This window comes from Echinops telfairi, unplaced genomic scaffold (genome assembly GCF_000313985.2).
Source record: "Echinops telfairi isolate 266 unplaced genomic scaffold, ASM31398v2 ScPeMD7_16;HRSCAF=60, whole genome shotgun sequence".
Lineage (NCBI taxonomy): Eukaryota > Metazoa > Chordata > Mammalia > Afrosoricida > Tenrecidae > Echinops > Echinops telfairi.
In genome coordinates this window covers 4,250,054-4,267,524 of record NW_022103913.1, presented here as the reverse complement: position 1 = coordinate 4,267,524, position 17,471 = coordinate 4,250,054, and the positions used below count along the sequence as shown (strand labels likewise).

Here is a 17,471-nt window from a genome sequence, read left to right as displayed (position 1 = left end):
ATCATGTTCAGCCTTCATTTGGGTTTCAGTAATTCCTCTTGGTCACATAGGCCTTTATCAAGCCCTACCAGGCCTCCTACATCCTCCTTGCCATCAATTTTAGATCACTTGTTAGTTTCTCCCTGGGTTTGTTTACACCCACTTCCTTTTCTCCCGCCTCCCTTCTCCCATGTCCCTCCAGCCCTCACTACTCTGGAACCATTGGTCCTGTTGTTTTCTCCTCCAGATTGTTTATCCCACCTATCTTACCTAGATAGACATGCAGAAATAATAATATGCACAAAAATAAGACAGAGCAAAATATAAAGCAACAAAAGAAAACAAAACAATGACAGGAAAAAGAGAAGCCTATAAACAGTTGAAGGTCTGCTTGTTGACCTTTAGGAATGTTTTCTGGTCAAGTCTGATGGGGTGCCATGCCCTGGCCCCACAGTCTATTTTTGTTATTCCCAGGGGAATTCATTGCTCTGCTTCCCTTGCTATTCTGTTACATTCCCTTTGTGTTTCACCTCCGTGTGATGTGGTCAGATTGGGCACAATTCCCAGTGTCTCCAGTTTTGTCCCCCTTAGCACTATGGGTCAGTGAGGGATGTAGTGTCTTGTGATGGGGCCTGCCCTATGCATTGGCTGCTCTGAGCAAGAATATCGTCCTCAGGGCTTGGTGGGCCAGGATGTGCTCCACTCTCTCTCCCTCCCCATTTGTTTGTTTCTGTGTGCTCTGATCAGATATGTCCCTCTTCTTGAGTGGTAGCTTCAGTGCTGTCCTCTGAAGTGAATTCTTCTGGGAGGAGAGGAGGATGTCCACATAGTTGGGATTGGGGCCAGCCCCTCAGACCTCTCTACTGGTTCTCTGGTTCATGCTGGTATTGTTTTTAATTTAATACTATCTATACTTATTTTGAAGAGCCCTGGTTATGAATTGGGTTATTAACCACTAAGTCAGTGGTTCAAACCCACTAGCCCCTCCATGGGAAAACAACAAAGCTTTCTCTTCTGTAAAGATTTATAGCCTCAGAAACTCACAGGGGTAGTCCTATTCTGCCCAATAAGGCTACTGTGAGTGCAGAATCAACTCAATGGCAGTGAGTGTGCGTGTATGTGTGCTTTGTTTACACTTAAAAGGAACCTTGGTAGTGGAATGAGTTATGAATTGGGTTGCTAACTCTAACGTCATCATTTTGACCCTGCCGGTGCTCCTGAGTGGGGTGGAATCAAACTGCTGACCTTGCAGTTAGCATCCCAATTCATAACTCATCCCGCCACCAAGGTTCCTTTTAAGAAAAAGCAAGGATGTTGCTTTGAAGACTAAGGTGAGCCTGACTCAAGCCACAGTATTCTCCACTATCTCATGTGCATGTGAGAGTTGGACACTGAATAAGGGAGACCTAAGAACTGATGCATTTGAATTGTGGTGCTGGAGATGACTACTGGAAGTACCATGGACTGCTAAAAGGGCAAACCTATCTGTCTGGGAAGAAATATGGCCAGTGTGCCCCTTAGAGGCAAGGATGGCAAGACTTCATCTTACATACTTTGGACATGTCAGGAGAAAGCTGTCTCTGGAGAAAGACATCCTGTTAGGTAGGGTAGAGGAGCAGAAAAAGAGAGGAAGGCTCTTAAGTAGATGGGCTGACACGGGGATTGCAACACTGGGCTCGGACAGAGGAATGACTGTGAGGACGGCTCAAGGCCGGCAGTGTTTCTCCTGTTGCACATGCGGTAACTATGGGCCAGAGCTAACTTGATACACCTAACCACAACAACCACAACCACAACAAGCACTCCTCAGGTGAAAGATGAGGTTGTCTGCTCCAGTAAAAAAATGTACAGTCTCAGAAACCCAAAAGGGTACTTCTTCTGTCCTGTAGGGTCGCTATAAGCCTGAATCCCCTCAATGGCAGTAGAGATTTTGCTTTATACTTACCTTAGGGAGCCCTGGGAGCACAGTGGTTGAGTGCTCAGCTGCTAATGGAACATTGATGGTTCAAACTCACCAGAGGCTTTGCAGGAGGAAGATAAGGCAGTCTGCTTTCATAAAGAGCCTAGCCTTGAACACCTTGCGGGGCTACCTGTAGGGTCACTATGAGTCGCTGTGAATTAACTCAAAATTGACTCAACAGGTATATTTATTTAATAATCCAAGTTTAAACATACCATACAGTTTCAAATCTACTTCTTAACAAACAAATGTTTAATTTAAGAAAAAGCCTTGGTTGAGTATTAAAATTTGAGTTGAGTATTAAAGTTGAGTTGAGAATTGGTTGCGTATTAAAACTTGATTTGAGTTTTAAAGTTCAAGAGATCTAAGGGGCATCAAAAGTTCATGGTAAAATGAAGTTAAAAATTAAGGGATTCTCCCATGAATTTGTTGAAGGCCTTTATATGCTTAAAAAACACCCTACCCTGTACCCATTCCAAGGATGGTGATGGGCACCTCAAAACACTAACAGAGAACCAACCACTTCTTAGGTTTTTCAGGTTATCCCCAGCCCTCGAGAAAGAAAAATATTTTGGTTTATCTATTATATATTTAATAACAATACACATTCCTTCCTCAATCATTTTTATGATAACAAGCTGGCCGTCAGGAAAATCTGCAGAATCAATTCTCTCTAACATTTCATTCCTACCTTCCAATCTGTTTCCCTTATTCAGTGCTCAGACCTTCCATGATTTTTTGTGGGCCACGTGGTTTACCTTAGTTCTAAAATGAAAGACTTATTAAAGTGACCACCCACAATCCTTTCGACCTGCTTTAGCACTTTAAAATGATATGATCTGAAATGATTTCTCCTTCCCTAAGAAATTAATGCATTTCCCTATCAAACTTCCATTCCAGATCCTTCTGGGGTGTCGGGTTCATGCTCAGACACTATAGCAAAAGGCGATGCCACACAAACACTAGAAGCGCTCACACCTGCACCTTTAGTTAAATGTCGGAACAACCAACACCTTCCTTCAGACATGAATTTCATCAAGTACCTTCTATGTATCAAGCGGGAGTGGACCTGCAGGAAACAGAGAGGCTAATACAGTCAAATCCTGCTTTCTTGGGAAGACACAGATAAATAATAATCAAATCAAGAAATGAGACAACCTAAGAAGAATGAACCACAGCTTAATGAATGATCAAGAAGGAAATAAACGCTGCTCATAAATGATGATTTAGTGCACAATTTTATAATTGTGAAAAATGCATCTTGATTTCAAAGATGTGAAAATATGGAGGGGAGTTAGGTTAGAATGTATATCTTGTCTCACTAAGACATTGCTGGTGATAATTATAAAATGCTACAGTTTCTCTGGTAGCCAGTTTGGTGGTTTCTCATAAAACTAAACCATTAGTTAACATATAACTGAGTAATTGGACTCCTGGGCATTTATCTCACCCACGGGGGGAGTAGAGACACCATGTGATGACTGCCGATGGTCTGGGGCTACTGACAAGTCAGGAACTGACAGAGTCAAAACCCTGATTTGGACTTTTGGCCACAGGAACTGAGAGAAAAGAAATTGCTGCTCAGCAGCACTAGGAAACTAAGCTAGCATTTAATTGTGAACTACTAAAGTAATAACTGTAAAGTGGTAAAAGAATTAATACTACTCATTGATTAAAGCATTAATTATTGCAGGCTTGGCAATATTTTAGGAGTTGAAAATTTACTTTAGTAATCTAACTGACTCAGTAATCTCACTCTAAGGAATGCCAGAGATTTGGGGCAATTACTCCACAGAAGCAACAGCAGCTGATGTTGACAGTGTTGTAAAATTCTACAATGCCATTGTCGTCGTCATTGTCATTTACTGACAGCTAGCTTACTGCATCTCAAGCACCACTTGAAAACACTGTGGAATCAGCTAGTTATGTATCCCACATCTATTGTCTCCTTAAAGAACAAAATAAAACAGAATCCTGGATTTTTAACTGGATACACATTGCTGCTAGTACAAAACAGTATTTTCCATCTTCCCCTGCATCTACTGCAGCCATATCATTGTCATGTGTGCCATTGAGTCAATTTCAACTCACAGAGAACTTATATGACAGTACACTGTCCACAGGTGGTTTCTATGGGAACTGTAATCTTTATGGGAACAGATCACCAGGTCTTTTCTCCTGTGAAGCCACCGGTGGGTTGAAAAACCAATCTTTCAGTAAGCAGCCTCCCGAGCACTGAATCGTTGGGCCACCCTTGAGTTTCTCTAGTGCGGCCGTGAGACCAGGTAAGGAGCAGGGAGATGGACACAGAGGAGTATGTAAGGCAGCAGGGAACCTCCTGGGAGGTTCTCGTTTCCTTATCCTGCTCCTGGGAACATGCAAAGAAACAACGTAGGGATTGTGAACTGGGAGAAGCCTGGGCACACAGGGATTTGATGGCCGAATCTGCACTTTTGGAGGCGCACACACATCCGTGTGCCTGAGCCAACACAACCAAGCCCGGTAAGTGCAGTCACATCTAAGTCTAACGCAGTGGCTCTCAACCTTCCTCCTGCCACGACCCTTTCATACAGCTCCTCGTGTTGTGGTGACCCCCCAACCACACAATGATTTTCGTTGCTACTTCATAACTGTAATTTTGCTACTGTTATGAATAGGGCGACCCCTGAGAAAGGGCCGTCGACCCCCAAAGGGGTTGCGACCCACAGGTTGATTTAATCTCCCGACAAGCCATGACACGGAGCATATTCTTAATTTAGAGATGGGTGGAACAATTACAAAAATATAATATTTTGTAACATTGCACCAAAAAATTGTCATAAATTTAAATAGTTTTAAAGAGAACAGATATATGAATGTAGCAAGTAAAGCCTATTGGCTATCTCCCCTGGTGGGAACACAATTCTACATTTTACTGAAGTGTGATCAGTGTTCCTACGCTAACTGAGCAGCAGGAAAAGCAGCATATGCCATTACCCACTGTAACTGCAAATGTAAGACACTGAGCACAGACAGACGTGATCAGGGTTTAAAAACTCACAAAAACTAAAACCCCCATTTGTTTAAGTGACACAAAGTTCTCTTCTGTTTATGCTTGGAGTCCTGGTGGCAGGGTAGTTATGCATTGGTCTGCTAGCCTCGTGGTGAGCAGTTCAAAACCAGCAGGGGCTCCACGGGAGGAGACGAGGCTTTCCACTGCTGTGAAGTGTCACAGTCTCGGAGCCTCGCAGGGCCAGCCCCCTTCTATCTGTTGGGCAGTGAGTGCATTTGACAAGCTCCTACAAAGCGTCCTGTGCCATTGTTCCAGTGTCTAGAAGGTGTCAGTCTTCTCACCAGTTACATTCCTTTTGTCCCGTTTCCATGCATCTAGCTTCCCACCCTTTTCATTTTTGAGGTTGAAGGAGGCACATTACTCGAGGGTGATACTGTTTATTTTATGAACCAACTTATTACTTGGTTGAAAGGTGCAGAAATAACTTCAATGCCATTTTCACAGATTCGCTCAGGGTGACTGATAGGCTTTTTTGCTTCATTCTCTCTTTTCTTAAATGTTTCATTACAACTTAGGTGAAAATTTACAAAGCAAATTAGTTTCCCTTCCAGCAATTTATACATCAATTGTTCCATGAACTGGACTGCATTCCCCCACTCCACCCCACCCCCACTGATGTGTCAACCTTCTCCCTTTTCCTGGGCTTTTTCCATTCACCCAGTTTTCCCAGTCTTCCTGCCTGACCTTTGCATTTGATCTTGTATAGCTGATTGTCCTGAGGAGCATGATCCCTTGGGAGATCAGTGCCTGTCTCTCCTGTGGCCGACAGGTGACCTCTGAGAAGGGCTTCAGTACTGTGTGAAGAACACCTACGGGTCACAGTCTCAGGGATTCTCCTAGTCTCTATCCGATCAGTAAATCTGGTATTTTATAACTCTGAGCTTTCTTCTACCTTCTTTTTCTATTCCATACCCTTTATCTTCTACTGTGAAATTGGCCAGAACAGGGCAGGTCCCAGTCAATGATGGCGGCTGAGCACTATCTGGGTCTTATGTGATTAAGTTAGTGTGGGCTGTGGTTCACGTGCTCCACTAACTCACTAGGCTGGGCAGTGACGCAAAATTACTTGATATGGTGTTTCTTGCCATAGTCATTGTAACTCCCATCAAATCACCAGGTGGTACATGTAGAGGAATCCAACATGGAGATTGATCATTTTTGCCATCTCAGAAAAAGTGAAAGAATCCCATGACCATCAAGGTCAAAGGGCCACCAGCAAACAGGGTGTGAGATTCCTGCTTGAAGTATCATCTTGAGTTACAGAAGTTAGACCATGGGACAGAGCAGAGGCGCAGCACAGAGGCCATGAAGCTAAGTAGCAGGTAGGCTTCGTGGCCCACAGACTGAAGCAAAGGCCACACGGCTGAGAGGACATGTCTTCCAGTGGGATGATAAGAGGTATTTCAAGCAGAAGAACTATATCTTTAAAATTCTGAAGCCTTCCCTACAAAATGGCATCTTCCCTGATAAATCACATAATCCTGAGTACTGCCGGTGAGGCCACTGCAGCAACTTATGGAATCCAGCACAGAAGTGAAGTGTTGCGGCAGGGATGGTGGATGGTATCAGAACAGGACAAAGGAGGAGGATTCTTAGAGGACTCGCCCTTGGGCAGACCTGGAGTTGATGGTCCTTTCCCCTTGTATAATGGATGGAGGTCAGACAAGCCCCATGCCATGTCCTCAGGTTGCTTCCTTCAATCTTTGATTGTCTTCATTCTTCTTTGCTCCGGGTGAGTGGACTCGGTTGTAACGTAGCTCCATGGTAGAGGATAGGACACTGTTTATATGAAATGTGTTGTAACAACTGACCTACCAGAGCTCCTTCTAAAAGATGACAGAAAATTCACACACCCTAAGCACACAGCTGTTTATCTTACACCCTCAAGTCCTGTGACTCAGGGCTAAGAAGTGTGCAACGTTTATACCACATACTATACAAGGGGCTTCAAAAAGTTGCTGTGAAAAATCTTATTAATTTTTACTTCCATTTTTTCACCAGCTTTTTGACGCCACCTCGTCTTGTCTGAATGTGTTTACAGCGCACACAAAGGTGGACTCAGGAACGGCCTCTGCCACACCTGTCCGTGCTTGAAGGTGCATTCCCAAATGGCATCTCACACCTGCTCAGCTTATATACCTACTGTGGATCTGCTTGTAAACCACTGTTCGCTGCTACTGTTACTGGGGGATTGTGTATGTAATAGCATTCACCACTGGTGCCCTTTACTCTTCCTTACTTCCTGCTGTCTCCCTTTGCCTTGGTCATGTTGTGCTGACCTCCCCATTATTATGTACGCTCTTTCCTTACCCAAGTTAATACCACCATCCCCTGGGATCCACGAGGTGGGGGGATGGGGATCTCAGTTCCAACACCCCTGATGATGACCTAAATAGTCTGACACTTAAGTCACAAGTCACTTCCATACAATGGCAATGTACTTACATGCAGTCCAAGCCCAGCCTCTCCAAACACAAACCGAAATCACTGCCATGGAGTTCATTCAGAATCAGAGACCCTATAATTACTTATAAAACGGAATATAATGCTAAATCTACGTAAATGGCATTTCACACTTTAAACTCTCTCATTCTTGAGGGATTGTTTTGACCATTTAACTGCTGTTTCAGGAGGACTTCCCACTCCCGTGATCACTTTCCCCACCACTATTTCTGATACACAGTTGATTCTGTGCATGCGGAAGCCAAGAGTACAAAGTCTTAATAGACAATCTCGTCTATATTTAGTTATTTCTCCTCCCTCCCCTTCTTTCTCTGGTAACCACCAAACAATGTTTCTTTCTGTGTGTAAACCTTTTCGCGACTTTTTATAATGGTGATTTCATACAATGTTTGTTCCTTTGTGACTGACTGATTTCAGTAAGCACAATGTCCTCCAGGTTCAGCCACATCGTGAGCTGTTTTGTGGATTCATCAGTTTTAAAATGTTGTACAATATTCCACTGTACACATACTATAGTTTGTTTACCCATTCACCCACCGGCGGGCTCCACAGTTGTTTCCAGCGTTTTCAAACTGGGTAATGCCGTGATGAATACGAGAACACATATCTCCATTTGTGCCAGGGTTCCTATTCCCCGAGGATGTGGACCCAAGGGTGGGACTGTTTACAACAGCTTTAGTTCTAGTTTCTGAAGGAAGTGCCATATTGGTTCCAGTGGTTCTACCATTTTACAGTTCCACCAGTGCTATCTGCCAGTTCTAATCTCCTCACATCCTTTTTTTTTTTACATTTTATTAGGAGCTCTTACAGATATTAATACAATCCATCGTTCCATTAGATGAAGCAAAATTGTACAATTGCTGCCTTTATCATTTTCATATTTTCTTTTCTTCTTGAACTCCTTGATGTCAGCTCCCCATTATCCCCTCCCTCCCCCACCTTCCCGCCTCCTTAAACCCTCAGTATGTTATGTATTCATATTATTATTATTTTGCCTTAACTTACACCATCCATTCTCCTTAAATTCTCCTCACATTCTTGCCGCATGTGGCTTCTGGTTGCTTGATCATTCACTGCTTGAAGGAGAGCCCTCACTGTTGCTTAAATTGGCATCTCTTTTCTTCTAAGGGTGCTTTGAGTTTGAATCAAGTAGATCACAGGGCATCTGCTTGAGACCGCTTATGAGCGGAGCATCTCCTCATACATTTTCTAGCCACCTGACTATCTTCTTTGGTGAGGTGTCTATTCACAACCTTTGTCCACTGTAAAATTAGACTGTTTCTCTTTCAGTTGTTGAGGTGTTGAGATTCTCATATATTTTTGTGATTAATTTTGTCACACATGTCATCGCCACAATTGTTTCAGCCTTTGGTTTTCTGTTCACTCTTTTGGGGAAATTACTGGTGAGCAGAACATTGAGCAGGTCCCAGCTGAGTACACTGTCTTCTGCTGTTTGAGAATTTCTTAGTTATGTGTGACAGACTATGCCATAAATTAGGGCCCCTACGTTTGCCCCTACTTTTTTCTCTTATGATCTGCAGACTTTCAGGTCTAACACTGAGCATGTGATCCATCTTGAGTTGTTGTCTATGGCTGCACTATGGATCTTGTTTCACTGTTCTGCATATAGTGGTTTCAGAACCATTTATTAGGAAGACTACAAGATTGTGAGTGTGTGTTCTTTTCTTAATGCCTTTGAAGCAATACAGCCAGAAAAGTATAAAATTAATATATAGTTAGAAAACTTTTACCAGGAAAATAATTCAGATTATAAAAAAAAGACTACCTTAATTGTAAGAGAGCGATTCCAAGATTTTACAAGATCAGCAGCTCTTAGGTCTTGCCAACTTATTAAGTTGTGAAAATGATTTCCCGTTGTCCTAAGAGAAATGGAAATAGAATTGTAAGAACAATGTAAATTAGCCACTATATTATATTATGAGCGGTTACAAGAGAAAACTAAATATCAGGGCACAAATAGCAGTCTTTCAACCTCTTTATAACCTTTAATCATTCAAATTTTTATTTCTTCCTACCAACCACCCTCAAAGGCTAACTGACTTTCTAAGATACCAGGAATCACCACTTGAGCTACGCTTTACTGAATAACTTGGCTTCATAATAGTTACCCCTTATCTTTCAACTTAATTATCCATCCAGTTATCTACATTATGTAACACACCTCATTGTTTAGTTAGTTCCCTCTTCATTCTCCACAACTGCAAATCCAAAGTCTCACTAGGCTTCCCATGCTCCGGGACACCCCTGGCCTCCTATTTCTTAAAGGAGGTACGAGCAGCTTCCACCTCCTGAGCCAGATGCAATTCAGCTTTGCGCCTTCCTGTTTCACCCTGTGAAACTCAAAATGCTTTTGATGCTTCAGGAACACCATGTTCTTATATCCCCTGGCCTTTGCCAGAAACTTGTTTTCCCCACTTGGCAAACTTCTATTTCCCCTTGAAGACTTGGTTGAAGAGCCTTATGAAATCTCCCCTCAGGCCCCTTCTAGGTGAGCCAATCTCTCTTCTCTAACTGCCTCCGCACCAGTGGAAAAGAGGGACATAGGGCAGGGGCCTATCAGGCTGCACCCTAACTTTTTTTTTGTACCCTCTTTGAGAACACTTCTGCATCTGCACTGGACCGTGAACTGCCTGAGGACTGTGCATTCAGGTGCTGGCCACCTGGCCCACGTACTAAAGACGTTATTTCACAAAGAAATACATGCTGCCCCACCAACCAGGCCCACCACATTGTTTGATAGAAATGTAAGCCATGTGTTTCTTTGGAGAACTTCTACAGGAGTGCATACATACTGAAAAATACAATTCTCAATCACAGATTTTAGAAAGAATGATAAACGCATGTGTGCCAGGAGCTGGGGACACAGCAGTGAACAGAGAGGCATGGAGTTCTGCCTCCTATAAATACCCCTCTACCAGGGAAGTCAAACACATAAACAATTTTTGAACAACTGAATTACAATACAAACAAGCTCCATGAAGACAAGCACGGGAGCCATGCGAATGTTGCTAGGGAGAACAAACCTAATCTAGGGCCAAGGAAGACAGAAGAAATGACTGCAAGAATGCATACAAATTAACCTGGAGGGTAAACATTCCTCACAAAATGGACTCTAAGGTCAAAGGTCCCAAAGCAGGAACAAGTCATAATTATGAGTTAGAAGAATGGGCTGAAGAACAAAGACGGGGAAACATCACAAGAGGAAAGTAGCATCATTAATTCATAACAGCATTAATTCTAGAATACTGGTCTCAGGTAGTGAGTGGTACATGTTCTAATATTTACACAGCACTGAGTTAAGTTTCTCCCTGTCAACAATTAAAGAAGACATGAGGAGAAGCCATAATGAACTGTCTTGAAGTCTTCTAAAACTTTATCCTATTCTTATGGCTATTAATAAATGAGGGCAAGTAAAAAATATATATTGCTATAAACCCATAGAAACCTTTATTAAACCAAAATATCAAAATTCGAAGGTATGGCTTCTCAACATACTTGCCATCTAGGGCTATATACTGCTGCAGGCAATATTTTCACTTCGCTCGAGCCCTTCCCAGACTCTGCCCTGCGCTCTTCGATTGACACAGCAAAACAACAGTTTGGCTACTGGAAAGGATGTTGTGTTAGTCCAGGTAGACTAGAGAAACAAATTCATAGACACTCATATGTGTATAAGAAAGAGCTTTATATACAAGAACAACTGAATACTGAGAAAACATCCCAGCCCAGTCCAGATCAAGTCCATAAGTCTGATAGTAGCCCATATAGCCAATACCAGTCTATAAATTTCTCTTCAGACTCAGGAGACACATGCAATGACGCCAACTGAAGGAAGGTCACAGGCCACTGGGTGGAGAGTCTTGTGGATCCGGTGCACTGGCATGGGTTTCTACATGGCTCCTCCAGCTCCAGGGCTCTAGCATAGTGCCATGTGTCTTGACATCAGGAATACGAAGTAGAGAGTCTGTATCTGGCTCCCAGTGAACAGGCTAAACTCTACCCCTTCACTCTTTAGTCTCAAAATGACAACAGATTATGTAACTGCCACAGATAGAGACAGCGCTTATTTTAGGTGTTATTTGAGTTTGGGAAACAAAAATCATTCTGGAAGGACAGGATCAAGTTAGAAGGGTGAATGAGGTGAGGTGTTTCCCAATGAAATTCCTGTAGGAGACCCTTCACCAACCTCAAAGAATGAGCAAGTGCATTGCCATCACAGGAAAAAAATTCCATACAACTTTCTCCTGGCCCTTTTTCTCACCAAGACAGCTTCCAATTTTCTCAAAACTTGTTCCTAATAAACTTCTGTGATCACTGTTTTTGAGAAAATCTATCAGGATTACCCCTTGGGAGTCCCAGCAAGCAGTTGCCTAGCTTCCTGAGACGGCCTGTTGCCTTGAATGTAACTGGACCAACGGATTCTCTCAGAAGTCACTGAGAGAATGGGCTTTTTTTTTTGGCCAAAGCTAGCTACAGATCAGAGACAGGGTGAAACATGGTTGGTTTGTAATAAACCTGTCCCATATAAACTGGAGCCTAGTAGCAATACTTCTTGATGTACCCTGGTATTTATATGAGAAATCAGGAAGCACCATGATTTATTTGCTATGCAAGTATGAAATACTAAAATTAAAACTATGTTTGGTGCTATGGGAACCCGAGGCAGCTACGGTATATACTTGTATTAGCAGTCTGCAGCGTCCTTGCAGGTTGCTGCACGTATGTGTATATATCTCAGTTCAGGAACCAGCAGTGCCTCACTCCCAGAAGCCCTCACATGGTTACCCAGTGACCCTTCTCGTGACTCAGAATGATTTCCGCTGCTAACTGGCACACGCCCTGAGCCGCTGGGGTTAGTTGGCATAAGGCTCCCCAAGGGACACGGTGACTGAAAAAACAAAACAGCTCATGATTTTTGCCCTGGAACAAAAAGAGATTTATAACAACCAGAATGAAAACACTTAAGAATTATTTTAGAAAACAAGCTAAATGCACTACTAATTAAATATGTGGGGCTTCAACAAATTCATTGAAAAATTCCATTATCTTTCAGTTTCATTTTTCCACAATTTTTTTTGAATCTCCCTCTTATACTGCAGCAAAACAAAACAAAAAATCCTAAGAACATTGAAAACAACAACAACAAAACCTTCCAGGATTGAAAAGAGGCCATAAAACTGAGCTTCCTGGGCTCCGGGTGGTGAGAAAAGGAGAACTATAGAAACAAAGTCCAGAGTTTTCACCTTGCTGGGAGCAACTAGAGAGAAATAATACTTCTAAAGCCATGATGACAGCAATGCCCTCGGACGCGAGAGAAAACTACAATGCGTTGGGGAGAGGAGGTGCTGGCTGGGCGTGGGACTAAGAGATTGTTCCACAAGGGTCCGATTTGTCTTTCTTTTTCTAAAAAATGAGCAAGAAGTACTTCCTGCTAAGTGAGGGCTGTCTGCTCCTTGGTGGTGAGTCACAAAGGAGTCAGGGAGCTAGTAGAATCTGCCAGCCTTACACACCGCAGCGGCCCACTGGGGTCCTCTGTGTAGTGACTCTCGCTGCCATCGAGACAATGCTGACTCACAGTGAGCCCCTGCGTGCACTGCAAGTCTTCATTATCTTACAGTAAATGAGGCACAGACATGGGTGGGTTTCTTTTGGAAAAAATAGCTGGCACATACAAGCAGAGATTCCAAAATGCAGGAAAGAATAGTCATTCCAAACCTGGGGGAAAAGGACAGCCATGAAACCAAACTCAAGTTCATTGTTTTAGGGAGAAATCATATCCCTTTACAAGCCCATCTGCAGGGACTCAACTGACTCCTGTCTTCCTTGTGAATGGCAGGCTTCCTGCTCCAGGCTTCTAAAGTGGGGGTGATTTTGATACACAGAGGGCATTTGGCAAGGTCTGGAAACATTTTTGGTTGTCATAACTGGGAGAATGCTACTGATAACGAGTGCGCAGAGGTCAGCGAGACTGCTAGACATCATATAACACCCAGGGCAGCCTGTCAAAGCAAATAAGTATCACCAGTGCCTCTCTAGAAACTCTGGTCCACATAGACAAGCTTACCTATTCCATCCTCTGACAAATATCTGACCTAAGATCGGCCAGTCCCAGGGAACTAGCAGGGCATAAGGGTATCATTCTGAAAAACACCATGCACTGAAAACAGAAAACCTGTCTAGAGGAGACGAGCCAGGCCTCAGTCTAGACTAGACCAATGTTCCACCTGCTTTAAGGAGAATTCTACATGCACACAATCCAAAACCAATCGCTCCATCCCTTCCACCTCTGATGGCACAGGGTTGATGTGCTTAGCTGCTAATTGAAAGCTTAGAGGTCCAAATACCCCAACCGCTCTGAGAAAAGACCTGCAATTGACTCCCGGAAACACTTTAGCCTGGGAAGCCCCATCAGGCAGTTCTACTCAGTCCTCACAGAGATGGAATCTGCTCAACAGCACACCACCCCCATCACAACCACCTCTGAGACACAGTTATGCGTCAGTTTGGTGATCCTATCGTCATGACAGTCAACCCAAACCAAACTCACTACCATCCAGTCAATGCCGGCTCATAGCGACCCTATGGGACAGGGTAGAACTGCCTGTGAGTTTCCGAGACTGTCACTGTTTATGAGAGTAGAGTCTCGTCTTCCTCTTGCGGAGCTGCTGGTGGTCTCCAACTGGCGACCTTACAGATCATAGCCCAATTCATAACCACTACCCCAACCAGGGTTCCTACCATAGCACTAGTTGAAATCAATTCAAGGGCAATGAATTTAGAGGTTTTGTAATGTGGGGGGAAGTGGATATTATAGGTGGTCCTCATCCAATCAGTTGAAAGCCTTAAGAGTGGAAACCAAAGTTTCCTTGGGAAGAAGGAATTCTGCCTCAAAACTGTGACACAGACATTGAGCAGTTTTCCATTTGCAGAAATCCATAGATTTCTACTCAAGTCTGCATCATCAATTCTGTTGTTTCTTTCGTAACAACAGTCCTTGCCTGAGTTTCCAGTCTGCTGGTCTGCCCCAACATTTCAGATATGCCAGCCTCTACACTGTATGAGCCAACTGTCTGAATAACTCATGTATAAGATGAGGCCTTCTATTCCCATAAAGGTTTAGATCTCAGAAACCCAAGGGCCATTCAGACTAAGACCCATCGCCAGTGAGTCTCTGATCCATATGTACACACATCTATCTCCTCTATTGGGCGCCCATCGCTACCACACACACCACCGCCCAACCAGTCCCTCTTCTTACATTCTCTGTAGTTTCTGTCATATCAGATACCAAAAATATTGGCAAATTTAAATTTTTTCTTCCCTCATACTGAATTAGAGGCCATGTCTATGCTTATTTACCATGAATGTATGATGAAGCTTCAGAAAAAGTTCACGGAAAGATGGAATGAAAAGATAATGAAAAATTTCCAACGTTGGAAGCCCCTTCCTATTTCTTGGATTCACTCCTCCCATACCTGCAGGCCACTTTCCTTATCCACTGCCTGAAATTCCAGGTGAACGTTGGCGTCTGGTGCTTTCTAACAAAGATTCACTTTGCAGGTGTTGTTGTTGTTGTTGTTTTAAAAAGCAAGAAGCACATATTGAGTAGAATATGGGGGTAATGGACCAAGATTTGGGGCCAAATCTTGGCTCTGTTTACTGAGTGATCTTGAGCAGTGTACACATTACTCTGAGCCTCCGTTTCTTTCTGTAAAAAAGAGATCTAATAGCTAAAGATCATGCCTGTTTTAAGGATAATGGAGCATCCAGTCCTGAGAACAGGAAAGGTGTGGACTGCACGGCTAGTATGATGGGATCAGGGCTTTTGTCTGTACATGTTTCAGGCCAGATACTGAAATCTCAAATGTGGCATGACTAGAACATGCAAAGTATGAATCATAGCATGGTGCTTCTGCGACACATTGGTTCCCTTGATTCTTTTTAAGTATAAATTACTTTTATCACCCAATTCATACTTACCAGAAAGCTAATTTACTGCCAGAGAGAAAGAGGGAATAAAAGAATTTGAGTGATAGCAAGAGTCTTATTGTTGTTTTATTAAATCTAGCCCAGATGACATGCAGGGAATACTGTGGTAAGCCAGTAAGTGGGCTCATTTCCGTCCCTTCTAACAAGGACCGTGTTCCTAATTCAAAGCACAACTGCCCAAACAGGTTTCACAGCAGCAACAAGGTACATATCTCACAGCACACTTACTTATCCCACGTAATAAAGGTTGCTCTCTGCGTCGAAATGCCAAGCCCAACAATTTGATTCATCTCTACTCCAGCAGCTAAAGGAAACATGGATATCAAAGTCAGTGACACTAAATAATGATAATTCACTGGCGCCAAAATCATCTGTAACCCATACACCCCAAATATTTCCTGACTCAGTCATCTTAAAGCCGAGCAATAGGTTAAGTCAGCTTAACGGATCTAGTAAATGAGGAACACCTTGGACTAAGTTTAATGGGAAAGACCAGATGGGATGTGGTTTAGAAGACTGCAGGGAAAAGACGTCTGTACAGGCAGGTGAGAGTGGGCGCAACGCACGATGCACAGCATCAAGTTCACCACACTAAGTACCTCGGGCTGTTGAGGTGGCGGAGGTTTGACTGTGTCTACTCTCAACAATAAAATAAAATGTAGGGGAACAAAAGTCAGCGACACCTTTCTTGACAAGACTGCAATGTGGAAAAGAAATGGTTCAACAGGATCTTTTTGTAAAATCATTTTATTGGGAGCTCTAACAGATATCATAACATCCCATAGTTTAATCGCATCAAGCAGTGTTGTACAATTGCTAGCACAATCAGTTTCAAAACATTTTCTTTCTTCTTGAACTCCTTGATATCTGCTCCCTTCATCCCCTCCCTCCCTCACCATACCCCCCAGGATCCCTTAGACCTTTTTTTTTTTTAAATAGTCCCCCCCCCCCCATATCTTACACAATCCGACACATCCATTGACACACAATTCTGTCATCTGACCCCACGGAGCGGGGTTGCACGATCATCAGTACTGCTGCTCCCCGTTCCCTGAGATGCAGCTGCACACCCACACAGGTTCTAAGGGACGGCTGTGTAACTGATGGCAAGAACTTAAGAGACAGACAGAAGTTTTAGGTGCTTACCTCTGCCATGGCTTCAGGAACTAAGTCCGAGTAGAGAGAGATTGTATTCTCACATTGCCTTATAGACTCTTGGGGCACGCAAGTCCCCTAATGCAGGTAACCACATTATGTAACCAAGTGGGCTGTACCCGAACCCTAGAGGTCCCTGAGTTCAATGGAGGACTAATCTAACACCACTGCTGGGGGCAGGTAAGGGGGTGTGACTGTCCCCTGAGCAGGAGAGCAATAGCCACATGACTGCTCCTACAGATAAAGCTGCGGGGCCAGCTAGCAATCAGCCCCGTGCTCGTCAGCGGTAACTTTAAGGTGGCACTATTATGGGAGGATATTGTGGGGATTAATCTTAGTTATGAGCATGTGATTGGGACTTATCTCTAACTCACAACTGTGAAGGCCTCCCTCCACCCAGAATCCTGGCCTAAAATATGAGAATAATTTGTTCACATGTATCAGACTTATCTCACAGTGCGCTTACTTATCTGGCTTTAAATATATATATATATTTTCATACTGGGGTTTGTCTCCGCTGTATTTTGTCATTTTGGTAGCCTTCTTGACTCTCAATTATGTGGTTTTCTATGTTTGGGGTATTAGAAACCCAGGATAGGTGTATCTACAGATGGGGGAGGTAAATGGGGGATGAGGGGAACCTGATATTAAGGAGTTCAAAAAGGAAGAAAATGTTTTGAAACTGTGGTGGTGATTGTACAACACTGCTTGATATGGCTGAACTATGAAATGGTATGATGCATGGATTAGTTCCAATAAAATGTGTTTTTTTTTTAAAAACCACCTGGATTTAACCTTTTAACAGAATGTCTGGAGTCAGCACAGCACTGTCAAAATAGCTTTATAGTTTTT

At 43.2% G+C, this 17,471-nt stretch overlaps 1 protein-coding gene across 1 annotated transcript in view; it reads right to left on the bottom strand.

Annotated features, from left to right (window-relative positions):
- GK5 (glycerol kinase 5) overlaps nt 1-17,471 on the bottom strand; it is a 91,264-nt gene that overhangs the window by 66,158 nt on the left and 7,635 nt on the right. The window contains exons 3-4 of the mRNA XM_013007099.2: nt 15,693-15,768; nt 9,241-9,334 (exon numbers count right to left, since the gene is read on the bottom strand). Coding sequence (XP_012862553.1) covers nt 9,241-9,334; nt 15,693-15,768 — 170 coding nt within the window. The remainder of the gene's footprint in view (nt 1-9,240; nt 9,335-15,692; nt 15,769-17,471) is intronic.